Source organism: Gobius niger (assembly GCF_951799975.1).
Source record: "Gobius niger genome assembly, chromosome: 10".
NCBI lineage: Eukaryota > Metazoa > Chordata > Actinopteri > Gobiiformes > Gobiidae > Gobius > Gobius niger.
Window position 1 is genome coordinate 31,292,812 of NC_136861.1, and position 20,039 is coordinate 31,312,850.

The window sequence follows — 20,039 nt, forward strand, 5'->3', positions numbered from 1 at the left end:
GCCTCATTCTGCTGATGTGGACAGTTCAGGTGTTTTTAAATATGAAGTCCCAGATTCATCCCAGGCGCATGCCGGCAGCTCCTGGAGAGGAAATGCAGACTTCGATGCATTCTTAGATGCATACTTAGACGTCTCACCCAATGCGAGGTTACCCAATGTAGTGCTTGGGGAGACGGCTACAAACCAATTTGTTTTGCCGCTCTTTGTCAAAGACTTTAATGTAGTTACTTTACCTGTCAAACTGATTGATGTGGGTTCAGGTCTTGGGGTCAACATCCACCAGAGTCCAACTTTAGATGATATTAGACCAAGTATTGTAGCTCCATCTCAAATCCACTTTAGTCCAGCTGCAAACACCTTTCTAATCAATAATAGTAACATGCCAGATCCAGGGCACAGCCTCCAAGAGAATTGTAACAGACGTGGAGAATCAAAGCCCTCGGCTCTCCAAAGTCCGCCTCTCCGGGCTGCCAGGTTCGAGAGTGGAGATTCACACGTCATGGATGTCTCTTCAGGAGAGGGGCTACTCTCTGGTGACTGGACCTTCATCACGGAGCAGATCAAGTCTCCTGACATTAAGGAGGGCTGTGGATCAAGAGGCTTGGGCTGCAACAGTGAAATAATTGAGATGGGCAGAGCTGAAACCCCTTCCAAAAAACCTAAACCAAGTAGCTCTTCAGAAAAATGGGGCCCAAGCATTATGGCTATAACAGCTGCTTTATTACACAGTCCCAACAGTGTGATAGCGTTAGATTATAAGGCTTCAAAATTTGCCAAGCAGGATACAGTCCCAATGTCCAGCCCTCAGAGAAAAGGTGAAAAGTGGGACAGACAAGTGGATGTTGACCCTATAAGCAGAGCTGCAGTGGTTCACAGAAGGGTTCAGGGAGAATTGGACTTGGTTGTGGTATTTGTGAAGTGTTACACAGTCTCTATCAGGCGGCTCTCATCATGGCTTCAGTCTGGCGTTATTGCTAGAGTCTTCGTCGTCCTCGTTTGGGATCCAGGAGGAAAGAAGCCCGTCTAAGGGTGCGTTCACACTTGGTCCATTTGGAAGTGAACCCCGATGTACTTCCCGGGAACGTCCTCTTTTGTGCAGGTCGGTTCCCAAGAAGCACACCAGGACTCGCTTCAAATGGACCAAGTGTGAACGCACCATTATGGGAACAGAGTCGCACCCGAGTTCAACACAGGCGACTGTCGCGTTCAAAGACGTGGCATGCACCTGTTTCCCTCAGGTGAGACTCTGTTCCGTGGTTTGGGTTTGGATTGGATAGAGAGGGTCGCAGCCTTAGCATCTATTGAACAATCCTTAGGGTTGGTTTGGTCTTTAGTTGCACTTTAAATAGCAGAATGTTTGTCTGGTCCATGGTGAGGTCAGGTTAAAAGACGGTTCATGCATCTACTTCAAGCACAGGGGCAGAGTCACATCAGATCTGCACACAGGTGACTGTCGCGTTCAAAGACGTGGCATGCACCTGTTTCTCTCAGGTGAGACTCTGTTCCGTGTTTTGATTTGGGTCTTGGTCACACCTGATATCCACACAGGTGACTGTTGCATTGGGACCAGGACTTTTGCACGGGACAGATGTAGCTAGCTGCTAGTGTCAAAGCAGAATGGCGTTTGTCTGATCTTGTGTGAGGTCAGGGGTTTCAAAGATGTGGCATGCATCTGTTTCAGGTGAGACTCTGCTCTCATTGTTTTGATTTGCGTCGCTGTGGGTGGGATTAGACAATGAGAGTCGCAGCATCATTGGGTTGTCGGATTAGTTCATTTGAAAAGGGGAAGTGCAATTTTATAAAACATACAATTAAACATGGTTAAAAATATACCAGAGTTAGCCAAAAAGCTAAAAAAGCTTGCAGCCATTCACAGGCCCTGGTAGAGACTGTTTAACAACTACAAAACCATATCAATATTATTTGGGGTTTAAGGCAGGGAGCAAAAATAACTACAGCTCAGAGTCTGTTTCTGGACGAAGCAATCTCCTTGATTTGTGATGTAAAGTGAGTAATATGTGAAACGCCTTTTGGTGCCTCTTGGAATCAGCTTATGGGAGAATCCTGAATCAGAGTAGGAGGGCCGCACCAACAATAACTCAGACTTATTCTGCTCAACTTTGTTTATTTTCAATAGGTCGTTTTAATTTAGTAGGACAACTATTTTCTGTAAATATTTAGCCATGTCATGCCAAAGACGCATATGTGTGAGCATCATTATTTAGATTATTCAACTTTTTATCCTCATTAACTTCTACCATCGCACTCTCCAGCACTCTAGCAGCACCTCTGAGCTTCCTTCAAACTCAATTTGAAGGAACAAAAAACAGAGTTTTGGAAATGAAGCGATGCAGTATAGCAGGGGTCTCCAAGTACATTTCCCTGGGTCCAAAATATATGGGGAGAAGAGATGCGCGGGTCGACCTGAAACCCGCGGCCAACCCGCGGATTCGGTCGGGTTGGGTACCTCAAAATGATGGCAAACTTAGGGGGGGGGGGGGGGGGGTCGGGTTACAAAGCGCACTTTTTTTTTTGTCCATATATTGTTGGCTTACTACATACAGTGCATTCTTATCCATAAATGCCACAAAAGTCGGCTGTGTTTAGTTGAATGTTTAGTTTTAGGGGTAAATGTATCATTAGCATGTTATGTTTAGATGTCACCTGGACGATCGCTTCTGTATGACTTTGATCACCGCTACAAAAGCGTCACAATAGCCGTTCCCAAGCACATAATGACACTTACATGTGATGAAAGTAAGGCATCAACAAGAAGCAAAGTAAAACTAAAATAAAAGACACAGCTTACTGACCTGAGGAGGGCAACTTCTTAGCGTCAGGTAAAGCTCCTCCACTTCAGTCCAAACTCTGTTTACTTTGACAGAAAGACTTGTCCATGACGTGGTGGAAGTAAAGCCTCATAATAGTTTCTGCTCCTTGTTTCCTGATAAGTCCATAAGCGATTTCAAAGGTTCCTCAGCGGCGCAGTAGCAAAACAAAGCATCAAGTGCTAATTCTCCTGTAAACTCGCGGTCACGTGACGCGCTCCAGTTTGAGTGACAGCCACATGCAGCAGTTCTTTAATGTGTGCGGGTCGGGTCGGGTCGGCAAACTGAGAGGCTTCTCTCCGGGTCAGGTGGGTCGGGTTTAAATTACAGCGGGTCGGGTTGGTGCGGATCAGAAAAAAGCCGACCCGCGCATCTCTATTGGGGAGTGTGTCGACGGGGTCCATAAACAAAAACTCCAAAATAAAAAATGGTTTTGATTGAGAAAAAACGATTGAGGAAACTTTTTTTCAATAAATGAATAATAATGAGCCTGGCAGGACTGTAGCCTTGCACTGTACAAGCCTGTGTCACAAGTCTCTGCTACATTATAGTCAATATATTCAAACACTCCACACTCCGTGGTAATAAGCTACAGACTGTCCATTTCCCACTTGACTACAATGTGTTGTTTAAATCCTGATCTCTCATTTTGTCAGTGCCCTCAGCTGGACACATGTGGAATTATTACCTTTGATTTTTATTTAAGGTGCCCCCTAGTGGCTGGAGTGAGCATTCTGGTAATTTATTTAATAAAATCATAACTCTACACAGGAATGGGCTAGAGACTTACTTTTTTTTTTGGACATACATAAATGTATGCCCTACATGCCAGATGTGGGCCACGGGCCATATTTTGCCCAGGTCCGCTCTAGCTCTTCTCTCTGCATTTACAATTAAATTGACTTTTAATTGTGATACAATATTTCCTTTATATGTAGTCTGTTCATAACCATTCACAATGTTGTCCCTTTCTCTCTACCTCACTCCCTCTCTCTCCCTCCCCCCTCCCTCCCTCCCTCCCTCCCTCTCTCTCTCTACCTAAAGTGCATAGATTGATTCATAGTATACTTATCCAATTGCAGTGCAGCTATGTTTCTGAAATGTTTGCAAGCATACAAGTTTAAAAGGTTTTACCATCATAATTTGCGTCATTCTCATCATCCGCCAACAGGACCTCCTCTGCAAAACATAAACACAAGATGATGTTAGAATAAAATGACATCAAATGATTTATCAACAATTCCAGCTAAATATACAAAACAAGCCTTTTAGAAGCCATTCTAAATTTAATGCCCTGTATTTTTTCGTAGCACAACTTTGGCTTATAAATTCACGCATTTATGGTGTTACAAATAACCCCCAAGATCTCCAACACTTGTCAAACGTACCTAACTCTGGTCAACTTTCATATAAATACATGTATATCATGGAAAAACAATCTAAGAAATCCATGAAAAAAATATTTTGAATATTTTGAGGCACTCCAAATAAAACCAAACCAGGAATAAACCAACTAAGGCAAAAATTAGATGAAAGAGGCTGAAACAAGGATCTGCACCCGACAACAACGAAAGAGCCACTTCGGCCCGTTTCAAACCAAAAGTGCTGCAATGGTGTTTTTATCCACAAACAACAAAGCGTGAATATTTTTTTAAACTTAATGTAAAATCTTTAAAACGGTACAGGTTTATTGAAAGTGACGTATTGCAGCTGATCTCCATGGTAACACAGGACAGTCAGCACCATCAAACTTGAAGTAAACTGATCAATATCGATCTCTATAAGTTTTAAATGACTTAACCATTAAACAGCACTTCCATGCACTGAAAGCTTCAAATATTTACACTACATCTTTCAGTCGCTAGAATACTTTTAATTTTGCATGTTGTTGGACCTGTAAGCCAATCACAGTTGATAATCATTAGCTAATCGTTCAGCGGGTGGTGTTTTTGTCACGCGACTCATAAAAAATAAAAACAAATTGAATTATTGTATCTCAGCTCATCATTACTTATGTAAATACACTTAATGAGCGGCTCTTGATGTAGTGTTTGCCTACCCTTAAGCTAAAAATCAACTATGAAGGCTAACGTTATGCTAATTAATGTTATGCTAACAGCAGCTAATATTTAATCAGCTGTTCGTGAAAACCTCCTCTTAGAACCGGGTTATTACGTATTGAAATATGAAACCCCATAGGACATGCTTGTTTCAGAGGGTCGGACTTCTCTCTCTTCTGACAAATCTGGGGAGCTAGTTTAGCTAATCAACATTCGTAAAAGTGACATACCGGCTTTGCAGATCCACTCCAGGTAACCATTGAGCTCTCTTTCGATCTGCTGCTGTCTGCGCAACTTCAGGAATTCACTGCGGTTCTCCACGCGCTCTCTTTCTTTGGCAAACTCCCTGCGATGACAAAGACAAGTTCATCAAATAAACACCAAACAAAAGCACCTTCATTGAAGTGAAAAACATTAACAAATGGTTATTTGTCTAAGCTCTCAGTCATGAATAAATACGCAAAAAGTTAGAAAGCTCGATTTAATGACTTTACTGCAGCCCTCATAATGCGAATCTATTAGAGTTAGTAAGAATTTCTCACTTGGCAACAATCATGGTTATTGAAAAACCACATGCTTCTCATCACGATAATTGTAACAAAATTTAAAACAAAGTTTTACCTCGTGACATCCCTAACTTAAAATAAATAGTATAGATAAACCCAGCTAGACATTCAACGTAAAGGATGAAATGTTATTTAAGTTGTGCGGAGGACACATACCCGGACAGGACGCCCAGCACCAGGTTGAGCATAAAGAAGGAGCCGATGATGATGAGGGGGATGAAGTACATCCAGTTCCATGCGCTCCCTGAGGCGTCGTTGCTCTGCGGGACACACACAGCACATATGGTTCAAAGGCAAAATCAAATGAATCACATAAAATAGAAAGTACACATCAGTTTGTAAACATCAATGTTGTGAATAAGGACTTCAAAAACATGAACATTTTAGGCAGATTAATGACCAGAGTGACAACACCATGGGGACAAAACTTCCTCCTTGCGGTAAGTCAATGGCATTGACAGTACATCTGCACAAAACCACCTGCTGTTCTGGACATTATGAGGGATTTAAATGAGACAAAACATGCTGCTCAGGGACGCCTGGTGTCAGTGGGCTAGGTAGGCTAAGCCTCCTGTCAGTTTTTTTGGACAACAGAACGAAGAAATAATAATTTGTAGCGAATTTAAGATCATAACTAATTGTCCAATACCCTTACTGGGTAACACTTTACATTACGGGCCAGTAAGTCCTTGGTACTTACAGAGGTAATTCTAGATACTTATCGTGGAACTTACAGTGGTACTTACGGTGGTACTTACACTGATACTTACAATGGTACTTATGGTGGTACTTACACTGATATTTACAATGGTACTTATGGTGGTACTACTACTACTAGTACCACATTAACTACCTATGAATTGCTGCTGTAGTATCTTTGAATGACCAATAAGTACCATAGATGTATCACTGTAGCTACTATAAACTATCAATTAAAGTACCAAAGTAAATAGAAGTACAACCTTCATTACTAAGAGCATTACCACTGTATCTCTTAGTAACGAGAGATACAGTGGTTACTCTGTGTCTCCCTGACCCTAATCCTAACCCCTAACCCTAATTACTAGTAATTACCACTTTTAGTACCACAGTAAGAACCTAGAATTACCACTGTAAATGCTAGTACTTACAACTGTAAGTACCACAATAAGTACCTAGAATTACCACTGTAAGTACCCCAATAAGTACCACTGTCATTACTAGTAATTATCACTGTAATTACCACTGGAAGTACCACGGACTTACTGGCCCGTAATGTAAAGTGTTACCCATTACGGTGTATAATCATTGTACTTTTATTCACATGATCACGATTTTTACCAAGAACAAAAAAAGGGGCACATGAATATGACAGTGATCAATAGATGGCAGTGCTGCAGGTCCCGCCTCCAGCACATATACACACACACACACACTTGGCTCCGGGCCTATCACAGAGCAGCCACACCACGCTGAAGACTCCTCATTGGCTACTTTCACTTGCACGCGGTCTCTGCAATGGGAATCTAGGTGGATTATACAGATATTCTTCGTTTTTTTTGACAACTCTGCACAACGGGCCTTTTCGCCGGCGACCCAGTGAAGCGGGGAAGCGTTTGTGTCGCTATTTGGACGCTTTTATCAAATCTCCTTTAGATTTGGGCAAAGCCAAACTGGAGAAAATGTGCTCGGTTCAGCTGGGAGTTAAGTGGGTTAAAAAGCTACAAAAAAACAAAGAAATACATTTAGCAAGTATTCCTCAAAAACGTTTTCCTGGATCTTAAAATGATGTATTAAAAGTGCAATTTTCCCGTCGCGTTCGCTCAGATGACGGAAATGAATAAGCGCGTTACAACCCCCTCTCACCGGTTTACCCTCTGCGCCTTTAGCCCCGCCATGAAACTCCGCTCCAACCCAGCCGTGTCAAATGGCCTCATCAGCACAGAACGCACACTGTGGGAGCCGCGCGCAAGCTTCATCAGAGCCAACATGAATTAGCTATAAGTAATCTCAATAAGGAAGTGCATAAGTGCGTCTGTATTTTACTCCTCCGTGCAGGCTGAATAATGCAACAGCTGCTTAGCTCCACCATCTTCTCGCTCGCTCCGGTCTCCAGCGCTCACATCGGGCTCGGTAGGTTTTTTACTGCGGCGATAATTAGTTTGATGGTTTTTCTTTCATGCACGCTAAGGTCGGGCGAGTTTTGGGGAAAGCGTTCATAGTGATTAGATTTGTGACTTATGCTTGAAAATCAGCGGTTCGTATTCAACTGTAAGGCGAGACGCTGCAGGTGATCGGGGGGGGGGAAGACATGTAGACTGAGGGATCAATTTGATGCTGTACATTACTGATGTGAATGTGATACAAATGTCTGTCATTCAATGTTTTCATGTAAAATTATAAGGTATTGATGCATAAAAATGACCCAAATTGACTCGAACTAATCAAAATAATGGATAGTGGCCGGTTTAAATGCGTAGTTGTCTTTTGCTGAATTATTAGCTACAATTACATTATTGGATCCTGTTTAGTGTTTGAATAATCTCAATCTCATGCTCCCTCAGTGTTTACAGGAGATGTTTCAAACTAGAGAATCTATATACAACCTTAGAGGAACTGATCTGCTACAAAAACCTATGGCGCTCAGTAATACTAAGAGGAGGTGTTTATCAGTTAAAGGCGTTGATCTATGGAACAGTTTATCTATTCAAATTAAGGGCTCCAAAACTATTAAAGCATTTAAGAAACTGTATAAGTTAAACATGATAGAGAAGTATAGAACACTTGAATGAAGTTCATTAGAAAAGACGTCGATCGAGGATACATAGCATAATTTTTGTTTGTTGAAGTTTAAGTTTTGTGCCTAAGCGTTACCATCGTTGGTATTAAAGAAAGTGTATTATGTGTCATCTTTGGACACAGAGTCACAGTTGTAAAAGGGGTTAGGCAGAATAAGTCTTGACTTCAGCCTAAACCCCTTCGGTCAGGCATCATTTAGATTAAATTCTTAATGTATGTGTTTTCTTAGTGTATAATGTCTAAGATCTTTGGAAAACATGTGACATGTGATTTAAATGTTCATAATGACCGAAGAAAATAAATTAACTAACTAACTAACTAACTAAATAAAACAAGACATTACAGTGAAAAATCCGGAAACATTCAAATTGCACTTATACTGTAGATATATATTTCTCCTGTCTTTAGCCCCAACTGTCTCACAGAAAGGGGATGACCCTATTTGGTTTACAGCGTCATCTCAGTCTCCTTTCACCCTACACGTGGATACCAAACATGTCTGTGAATGAATAAGCGTGGGAAACCTGCCAATGTATGATGTTGTAGATATTTCTTTGTGTATTTCCAGTATTGTAAAGGGTGAGTTCAGTCTTTTATTTTAAGTCTGACATTAAAAGTAAGATGATGTAGGGGGAAAAAAAGCTTGTTGTTTTTAATGGTGGTGGTCCGAGGGGCCGATGGCGCAGAGTGGTTGCCTCGCTTCCGTCAGTCTACCCCAGGACAGCTGTGGCTACAATAGAAGCTTACCACCACCAAGTATAGAGTGAATGAATAATGCAATGACAAGTGTCTTTGAGTGTCCAGAAGAGCGCTATATAAAACCGATGCATTATTATTATTATTATTATTATTATTATTATTATCATGATTTAAACTGATCTTTTGCACATTTTTTAAGACACCACCCGCTTTTGCTTTAGGCTGTGTTTGTAAAAAAGGTGTAAATCTCGGATCAGATGGAAGATCAGTGATTTTGCCATGCATCGTGGCTGCTTGTGATGTGACAATTAACAAAAAGCAAAGCAAACACAAGCAAGTCAGACATTTCTGAGCTAAAATTGTGCACGTCATTGAAAAGCCTTTAATTTTTGCGTTATAATCCACTTTTTTGTTTAATTACTGCTATTAATCTTTCTCCTAACCTTTTGTCCATCCTCTATTGTCTCTCCCTCCTCCTAGAGTCAGTAATGCTGTGGTGCACCCAATGTAGCTGACTCCATTTTTTTTTTTTTCTTCTTACCTTTAAACTTTTATCACGCTTCTTCCCCGGCAGCTGCAAGAATAACTCGGGCTGAGCAGGCCTTTTTAAATATAGAGCAGCTCCGGGAAGGAGCTGGGGACTCGGGCGGAGGGATACTGAGGGAGACGGGGGGCACAGTAGGTCTACGTTCATGAGTTTGCGAGGACTTGATGTCACGGTCTTAGATAGAAGGGATGATATAACTCTGTGGGGGACTGGCTGTTCATGAAAGGAATCTCCAAACAGAAGATTCACATAAGTTACAATGTCACATGAATGCGACTATAGGGCAGTAAAATGAATCCCATCGTAAGGGGATTTTTGAGCAGAGGATAATTTAAAAGCTCTATGTTTGTAGTAAAAGCAATATTTATTTGTTTTTAATATTGATCCATATCTAGGATATGTATGTCACAAGTTTGTACACCTCGGTTCGGATTTCATACATTTCATGCTAAATTTGTTTATCATTTCGAAACCGTAAGAGATAGAGACTTAAGGCATGTTCACGGTTATAAGGCAAAAATCATTTCATTTGTTTTTTGCTGCTCTTGGCGTAGGAGCCTTTAACGTTTTTAGTTTTGGAATTTGCTGATGTTTGTCTTTAAAACAAGCTCCCTCTGAAGAACCTACTAAACAGGAATGTCTTAAAGGCACAATTGAGCATTTTCCTCCCCCTACATGTTTCAACAATGTCCTAATGTGTAGAATGAGCCCAGACCTGTTCACCACAACTGCCTCTAAAATCCTGCACTGTCACTCAAAAATGTGTTAATTTGGCTCCGAATTGCCGTTATGCACGAGCTTAATATAGAAGCTGCAGTTACACGTATGGCCTAAGGTGGCAGTAGTGAGTATAAAATGGCTTGCATCTAGCCCCTTTAAGTAAGGCCGTATGTCGTTAATAAGGCGCCTCCCTAATTTTGCTGTTTAACACTGACACATTTTAAAGTTTAGGAGCATCATACACAGGATTAGAGACGAGACATTTGGTAAAAATAAGCCAACTGTATCGGTGGTGCATTTTGGCATCGGCTTTAGAAAAACCCATATAGGACGACCTCTAGACAACGGCCCTTTCTGAAACCATTTCCTCCCTCCTTCTCCTACCTACTTGCACTAATTCCTCTGTGAAGGCACCTACAGCAGTTCCTTCAGTCGAGCACTTGGAGGTGTAGCTGTCAGACGGACTTTCCCTCATCCCACAGAACAGACTAAGGATGTACCGATCCGCTTTTTTGAGCTCCCGATCTGATATTTTTGACCCTTCATCTGGCCGATACCGATCCGACACAGTCTTTTTGTATTATTATATTTTTATATAATATATATCATTATATATTATTGCCTATGGATATTACAGTAGTTTTACCTTGTTTTTTTTTGTTTTTTTAATAAACATGCAAGAGGTTTTGGCTTTAGCTTTGAATTAGAACGTTTTCAGAAGCAGGTGTTAGTAGGCAAACTGATTGATATTGATATCCTCCTGTGTGATGTGGATGTTGTTCTTTTATGATCGATTGTACAGTTTCTGTGATTTCATTTTGGCAGCCATCTGAACTTTTGAAATGTGTCTTGTCATGAGGGCTGGGCACTTTCTTATGTGCAAGACACAATAATAAGAATAAATCAGATCAAATAAATCAAATCAGTAACCTAGCTTAGCGATAGCATGAAGGCCGTGAATCTGTGGTCCTGGATCTGCAGCGGCTCCAGTCTGCAGGTCTACCACTGAGCTGCGATAAACCTCGAAGCGCTGCGGTGCGGTAAACCTGATCCATGACCGCAGATTCACGGCCGTCTTGTATCGGACCCGTCCAGTCATCGAATCCGATCCAATCCGATACTCTAAAAAAGCCTGATCGGCAACCTATATTTATACTGTATATACTATATACCAGGGCCAAAATGAAAAAATGCCTGTGGATCGTGGGCCAAACACGGTGATGTCAAGCGTGAAACACATATAACTAAAAAAATAAAAGTTAGCATTTGATTCTATCTAATCTATGCATGCTACATTAAAACAAATGTTAACTAAGGCAAAAGCCTCGTTTTAGTTGAACAAAATCAACAATTGTAGCAATATAGTGTATAGTGACTTTACCTCATTCATTTGTTAACTCAAATAAAATGCCACATTAGATCATTTTGAAAGTGTCAGTTTAGCATCAATTCTTTTTTAAGTCAATTTGTAACATAAACCTTTACTGATGTCAACAACCTTTGCAATAAAAGTTGGAAAACACCACAAAAGTGTTTCCTTAACTATTTGAAAGGAGTGAAACAGCGCCCCCAATTTGACGCTGGTGGCCAAAACGTGTACTGCATCAATATATACCATTGAGAATGAATGGGAGAGAGTTAATAATAACCAGATGCGGCGCAAAAGTAGGTCACTCTCTGGTGGGCCGATGGAATTGCTTCGCCCCACTTTGGGCACCCCTGCTATATACTGAATATCGGATCGGTTCATCCTTAGAACAGACACGCCCCACAACTGCACTGCCCACTAATGTCACAAGAATGTTCGACAGATGATCATTTTAACTGAACAGTCACTTTCCCTTAGAGTTAACCAAGTAACCAGCTTCAGATTTGTCTCATTGCCGGTTTCTCTGTCTCTATGACTATAAAACTGTTCAAACTCAAACGCTGACCCTACTAAATAATCTGCCGTGTTCGTGTCGATATGGGCCACACATTTTTCTGATTGTTTAGTCCGCCCATCAATCCCACTCATCCCACTGGCTGGAGGAGTACGTACATAGTAGAGCAGTTCGGTCCAGCCCTCCATGGTGATGCACTGGAAGACGGTGAGGATGGCGAAAAGGATGTTGTCGAACTGCGTGATGCCGTAGTTTGGTCCGAGCCAGTACTTCCTGCAGGTGGTGCCCTCGGGACAGAGGCGGGACGGCAGCTCTGTCCCGCAGGGGAACTCCTCGCGGATTTCAGCTGTGGGGACGAGACAAGGACAACGTTTGAAATCTATCACGCATGAGATTGGAAAAACCTTAGCGAATGGAGGACGTGATTGGAGACATGTGCAAAGGTTTTGGTAGTTTGTAGCAGTCATAAGAGAGTGTCTTTTATTGTTTTGTTTTTTTCTCTTTCTTTTGTTGCAAACTAGCTTTAGCCATTGGATCTGGCAACCCAAAGAGTGGTGCCGCTTATTTATCGAGGATTGATCGAAGTTCTAAACAGAAACAGGGACATATGCAATAAAAACACTTTCTGGTGAATCAATAGCCAAAACAGGGGCAGATATAAAATGCAATCCAATATGTTATATAGTGATTTTTTTATACAATAATGCTTTAAAAGATCTTTTTACCAAATGCTAGGGCTGTATGAAATGAGCCAAGATACTAAGGATTAATAGCGTTGCTACACAATGCTAACTTCCAAGGCTAACAGCTGTTTACTGTCTGGGTTTTATTCTCATGGAGAGTTAGCCATGTCTTGTTGAAATAAATACATATTTAAACAATACGTGGCAGAAAACCGCTGTTCGAATAATCACAACATGCTACAAACTTTACTCAGGATGCCAATACTTCACCAGAAGACACTTCTATGTTTATAGAGTTCAGGAATGTGACGTCATATCGCTAAGCATTATGGGATTAGCAACAATTGTAAACTATTGGAGTTAGATTAAAATACTGGCGTTATTGTTCAAATTAAAACACTTGGGCACCACAGTGTGTTAATGGAGTTGTTCCACGACTATTTCCTCCACTTTTTACACTGTTTTAGCTAAGGAAGTCAATGGAAATGTATTCTAACAGCTGCAAAGATGGCGGGTCTCCATGGTAACTGTGGAATTTCACGAACTCTACAACTGTAGCCATTTTAGCATTGAAGCTAAAGGCTAACTTTAATTTGACGCTAACAAATGATGAAACAGGAGCGCAGCTTGACGTTTATTTAAAGCCACACTGCGTAGAATTTTACCCAGTAAATAAAATTGAAATACAAGCATTTATTTTATGACAGATATTTTCATCATTGAAAAATACCTCATAAATAAACAAACAAACAATAATGAGGCTCATCCCTCCTAAGATATGACTGTAAACTTTACCGGGAGTGGGTACGTCTCCAGCTCGTTTCCATGGAGATGTGAGGAAAGGCAGTAGACTTTGAGATTTAAAAAGGTTAGGTCCTCATCCAAATCCATTCTTTTATTACTCACTGCAGTAATAGCATTTTCTGTGTTGAACTGGTCATTAGGAGCATGTTTTTGTTTTGCCGGCAACAGTATAGTTCAAAATGTTACGCAGTGTACCTTTAAGTTTTCTTCTTTTTTTTAAATCTTGTTTGAAAAAAAACCTACATTAGAATACTGAGGAAGTACCTAGTCTTTATCCTACACTGGCCGACAGGAAGCTAGCCAAAAAGAAAAACAGTGTCGGGTAGATTATATCAGTAACAACTCTAAAAGCTGTTCAAAAGATGGAGAGTGCAAAAAGTGCCAATAATAATAATCAAATATATCATTTTAATAAAGTCCAATCACCATGTATTTTTGCTTTTTACTTAAAAAAAACAGTCTATTTGTCTAAATGTATCACAAATGTATTAGAATGCGTATAACTGACTGGGCTTGCATGTTGATGCAAAGCAACGTGAACTAGGTCTCTGCCATTTCAGTGACGGAAAGTAGCCCACGGGGTAAAAAAGGGTTGGAGTGGTTGGAAGAGCCACTGACCTGTTTGATTGTCGAAGCAGGTGGTGTGGAACTTGCCCATGTAGAACTCCAGGCCGATGATGGCGAACATGAGGATGGCGAAGAAGAGCAGTAGGCCGATCTGCAGCAGAGGGATCATGGCCTTCATGATGGACTTGAGCACGACCTGTAAGCCTGCGGGACACAGACATCCACATCAGTACGGGACATCTCCACTTCAGAAAGAGATCCATGAGTGATGATGAAAGTTTGAGACTAGTGTAGAGTAATTAACGATTTAAAACACAAATTCTATCTTCCGAATGCTCCTCAAAATGACATCCATAACAGGTAAGTCATGAAATTGAAACTAAGCCCTGGTTATCCAAGATGGCGGTGTATCCAAGATGGCGGTGTATCCAAGATGGTGACACAACCGTCCGTCAGCACTTACTACGCATGAATGTATCAACTTTTTTTCACAACTAGCCTCTGAGTTTGTTATCAGAGGCACAAACAAAAGTATAATTCAGAATTGGTCAAGTTCTTCCATTTTCAAAAGATTCGAACATGCTAACGGTTAGCCTAGCTAGATGCCGTAGCTCCTCCTCTCGTCCGAAGCCATATATTATACATTTCTACCAGACAAACTTTACTGTATTCAATGCCCATCTGCATTGAAGTGATGTAAGACCAATTTTTGATCGTTCAATAATTGTCGCGACAAACATTTAAGCATGAAAAATTAGCAATGGGCACGCTAATGATTGTGCAGCCGCTGGGAATTGACATACGTAGCCAAAAGAAGACTCGTCGCTTCTACGTTACTTCCGTGCTAGTTCCACGTTACTGGGCCCAAAGCTTCCTGATCGAATTGGACCAACCCGTGCATCCGAAAGCTAGAGCAATGCTAGCGTGGCGCTCGGCTAGATGTTTAAAACAGTTTTTTTTAAGCTACAGTATATGAACATTTTGAAAGGAGAAACAGGACACTATGTTAAAATAGATAATAATCGCCTTTGACCTTTGTAGTTTGTTTTCTATGACAAAAATCCTTTCTGGGCCCAAGGGGACTTTCTGCTGCAGTACCACGGCGCGACCACTGATTGAAAAGGTTTATTAGGGGGCGGTACCCGAACCGAAAACTTCTAAAAGATACTGTAGGTGTGGTCCCGACTCATGAGAAACCTCCCTCACGCACTCCGAACATCTTTATTCTTCACAGAGACGTGTTTATTATAAGTCCAAGAAACAAAAACTGCACTACTTTCAGGTTAAATAAGCTAAGGTTTACAAAGTTGAACATCTTCACCCGTCAAAAACGAACTACGGTGAAACAGCGGTGAGGGAAATCAGTCTCCCGTCTCTTATGTTACCGAGGTGTTTTTGAAAAGTGCGTGCATCGGCTGTGAGCGTACATTATTTGTGTGATGAGTAAGCCTCTTGAGCTGTGTAGTGGAGACAAGGCTATTATTAACACTGCAGTGGTGCCGGCGGAGCGCTCCTGCCACTGGAACCGAGTGTTCGCACCAACCTGTTTTGTGGCGGATTATGCAAAACTACACATCACGCGCCGCTTCTTTTCCACGCTCATTTTGTGGGAATTGTTACTAATGAGATTGTCTAAATGTTGCTGTGCTTTCTTGTAATGTAATAGCTTAAAGTCGCACTGGCACTGGATTTCTCAGTGACTTACTGGCGGGGGCACGGAAATGATGTGCCACCTGTGAAAATGCTGCACTGGGAAGCCTCATCATATATGGCACGCTGGCTTGGTTTGTCTCTATTGTTGTCCTTTGCAAAATCAAGAGTCCTTCTTTATCTTTGAAACCTGTGCTCTTTAGCAAATATGAGCTTCTACCATTTGGGACGCATTATCAAAAGCAGTGATCCAAAAACTCTTTTATTCTGGTATCTGTTGCCCCTTTTGATAGCACCTTGTGTCTTCAGTGGATGTATTATGCTTTTGATATTTTGAAATTTGAGTGCAATATTATAGATACAGACGGCATCTCGTCATAGAAGGGGGCGGGGCTTTGCCGAGGGGGAAAATAGAATCTTTAGAGAAACACAATTTTCCACTCTTTTCAGCCATTTTCTGGTGAAATATGAACTTATTTATCACACATAAATAGAGTCAAGTGTAAATCGGGCCCATATGGATATTTTCTCACAGCAGATCGTTCAGTAGAAGTGAAAAAAACGGCAGTTGTGGGCAGCGCTAGCAAACCGCTAGCATTAGCCCGATGCTAACATGTAGCATCAAGTTAGCATTCTCCGTTATTTATGTATTTATGGGCTGTTGAACCTCCTCTCCATGTCTTTGTATCTTTATTTAGTACACAACTAATTCAGCATTTGTTAAAGTAGTTTTTGAATAATTAGAGAAAGAGAAAGCTTTTTCTCCAAATTGTTTTCCCCTTAACTGTTTTCAAATATGACCATATATGGGCGATTCCAGCGATGCCGTCTGTATCTATCGTTATGGTATAGCCATATGCAGAACTAGCTGTTTTCTTTTTTTCCAATCACTAGACTGCTACATGTGGTAGTGCTGCTTGACTATATTTGCTACAACAACAGGGGGGTATGGGTGTCCTCCCCCGGAAAAAAAAAATTAAAGGAATTGCTAATATTTATTGTAGCATTTCAAAACATTTCTCAAAACCATTTGAGGGACCAGGGAATACATGCTGGAGGGCCAGACGCTGCCTATCCTTAAAGGGGCTAGATGCAAGTTAGCCATTTTATACTCACTACTGACACCTCAGGTCATACGTGTAACTGCACCTTCTATATCAAGCTTGTGCATGACGGCAATTCGAGCCCGAAGTAAGACCTTTTTGAGTGACAGTGCAGGATTTTAGAGGCAGTTGTGGTGAACATGTCTGGGCTCATTCTACACATTAGGACATGGCTGGAACATGTAGGGGGAGGAAAATACTTAATTTTATCATTTTTAAACTCCGTATTATCCCTTTAATATATAATATAATTGAACTTTAATTGTGTGTGAGTGTAATATGTAGTATGATTTATGAGAAATGTTTTGCAGTATGGCTTTGAAAATAAATACACACACAACATGTGGCATAGGCATGAAAAGTAGATTCCGCTCCAGATGTTTTCAGCCGTTCTCAAACCGCATTGACCACATTTAGGTGATGTCAGAGCCTAGAGAGATCTTTTGATTTTACTTTAGATAAGAATTAGCGTAAAAGTGGCCTCTGAGCTAAATGCTAAGCTTTTGCTTTTGTGGGGTCTGATACTTATCCAATTGTCACTAAACATGCCCTATATAGCAGGTACTGCAGTTCACAGCCGTTTTCCTTCAGTCAGAGTAGAATTTTTGTAATAAAAATGAACTTTAGTTTCAGTATTTAGCATCCACCTGCACAATAAAACTTAATTCTGCAAGTGTTGACTTACTTGGAATCCCAGAGACGAGTTTGAGCGGCCTGAGCACACGCACCGCCCGCAGAGTCCTCAAATCGAACTCCGAGCCCACAGTGGACAGGATCCTGTGCACAAAATGAGCATGTAACAAAAGCCTTACAACAGCACGGTGGACAAATTGGAGGCTGAAATGCCAAAAAGCGGTAGAAAGTACATAGACCATGATCCTTTGGGCCTTTTTGTGCAACCACCACAAAAAAGAATGACCTGAACATCCTGAATGACCAGATCCTTATTTTGTTTCCACACATGGATCAGCCACCACAGAGTCCAGATCTGAACCCCATTGAGAGCCTTTGGGATGTGCCGTCACACTCTCCCATCACCGATACAAGATCTTGGTAAAAACTGAATGCAACACTGGATCTTTGGACATTGCAGAAGCTTCTTGAAACAACGCATCAGCGAATGTGTGCTGTAACTAAAGCTCAAGGTGCCACAACCAAATTTTAGAGCGTGTGACCTTTTTGGGTTAGGCTGTGTGTATTAAAAAACAGCAGCAATTTGTGGAAAGACAATCTGACAGCAGTGAGTTGAAATTGACGGATTAACGGATTAAAATTGATAGCAGGCTGTCAAGTCAAATTAAGGGATCTTAAATGCCATTGTAAACAATTCTAATGATATACAAACATTTCTAAAGATATCTTAGACCTCTATTAGATTATCTATAATTAGACTAAGCAGAGGAATCAATGGAAATGTTAAGTTAAAGCAGTACTAAGTAACTCTTCCCCCTAGAGGCAATAAGCGCAACTGCAGGTGTAGTAGCAAGTAACGATTTTTTAACTTATTAATTGTCTTGGAGAGTAAATACTACGCTGACAGAAAAGGCGAAGGGAGAGAGGGTTACTGTGCATCCAATTATACAATGGAAATATTTTTTTTAACGCAAACTTCGCTGTAAATACTGTTTAAAGTGACGTTATCCCGCAGCTAGCTTTACCCGTTAGCGTGTTAGCTTCTTCTTCGTGATTCCATTAGCGTGTATTGCTTTCTCCGGACCGGTGGCAGTCAAGTTGCAAACGTGGTTTTCTGTCCAGCGACACCAGGGGGAGATGAAAGACCCTCCAATCATCCCATAGACACTTGTATTACCCCCACAGGGACTACGAAAAGGACTTATTAAGGTAAACACGTTACTTAGTACTGCTTTAATTTATACTTTTTTGATCCCATAGGGAAATTCGTTCTTTGCATTTGACCCATCCTCAGTGCTGACCGCTGCAGGCGCCTTGGGACTCCTCTCCAGATGTGGAGCCAGGTTAATGGTCAGAAACAGCTGGCTGGAGGAGCAACCTATTGTACATGTTTGGTATAGGGGAAACCAGAGTAGCCAGAGACTACGCAGACATTGGGAGAACTAAGAAAGAAGGCCCCGTCCAGACTCACCGCTGTACCAGTGATCGAGTCTGGTGACCGCGGCAACAACTGCATTTCCACAGCCGTGCATACGCAAACAAACAGGAAGCGGAGTCAACCAATCAGCCGTTGACGAGGCGTTATTAACGGTTATGCGTTTATATTCACACAGGATCATGAATCACAACAGATTGGGCTCACGACTGACTGACTTCTTCCCTTTGTCATTGATACAGAAACTGAAGAAATCAGGTTTAGCAGCTTTAAATTAGATAGTAACTTAAGTGGTGTAAATTGTCCCTATTAATCTCTCTGCATTATAATGGAATTGGTGCATTAATGTGGTAAAAACATTGGGATTGTCACGTCCCGACAGTCGGCTTCAGTCTGTCTTGCTGTCACTGCCGCCTGTCACACTATAGTTAACATAAAACTGCTAATTACAAGTGTGTGAGCTCCTTATGTAAATCCTCTCCGAGCCGAGCCGATCGATACGGCCGACAAGTGAAGTACAGCAGAGCGGTGTCTCAGGGCGAGGGAGAAGAAAAAGGACATGCGACTAATGGGGATTTTTCTGCACAGCTCTCGCCTCACAGCAAGGATACTGAATATCCAGTAGTTTCACTTCCTGATTTTCACGCGATCTCATCGTGAGCTCATAAGCCAAACCCCCCCCCCCCCCCCACCCCCCCATTTGTCCTGCTTAGGGCTGGGTACAGTTAAACGATACCAGTATGGTATCGGGAAAAAAGTTTAGGTACTACCGGTATGGGGAAAAAATGTAAGTATCAAAAGCAGGTACCGAAAAAAACCTTTTATCTTTAGATTGAAGATTTGATGCTGTTGGTCCAGGAACAGCATTGAAGGAACTTGTTTCAGCTCAAATGAATGATTCTTTTCCTCACTATTATTATTTCCCATTTTTTTGCCTGATCTTTGCCCCAATTTGTCTTGTCCAAAGTGCGGCTCGGGGGCCAAATGAGGCCCTCAGGCTTCTTGTTTTATTGGTTTGTCTTATTCCCACTCCTTTTCATGCTAAAATGTTTTTGCTTTTTTTGGTTGGCCAATTATAGGGGC

The 20,039-nt window shown here is 41.4% G+C and overlaps 1 protein-coding gene across 18 annotated transcripts in view; it reads right to left on the minus strand.

Moving 5' to 3' along the window:
• The window catches only part of cacna1aa (calcium channel, voltage-dependent, P/Q type, alpha 1A subunit, a), a 137,466-nt gene that overhangs the window by 78,936 nt on the left and 38,491 nt on the right, over positions 1–20,039 (minus strand). For all 18 annotated transcript variants that reach the window (XM_079565295.1, XM_079565292.1, XM_079565301.1 and 15 more), the window contains exons 4-9: positions 17,574–17,665; positions 14,187–14,339; positions 12,240–12,427; positions 5,611–5,714; positions 5,119–5,234; positions 3,963–4,007 (exon numbers count right to left, since the gene is read on the minus strand). In XM_079565295.1, coding sequence (XP_079421421.1) covers positions 3,963–4,007; positions 5,119–5,234; positions 5,611–5,714; positions 12,240–12,427; positions 14,187–14,339; positions 17,574–17,665 — 698 coding nt within the window. The remainder of the gene's footprint in view (positions 1–3,962; positions 4,008–5,118; positions 5,235–5,610; positions 5,715–12,239; positions 12,428–14,186; positions 14,340–17,573; positions 17,666–20,039) is intronic.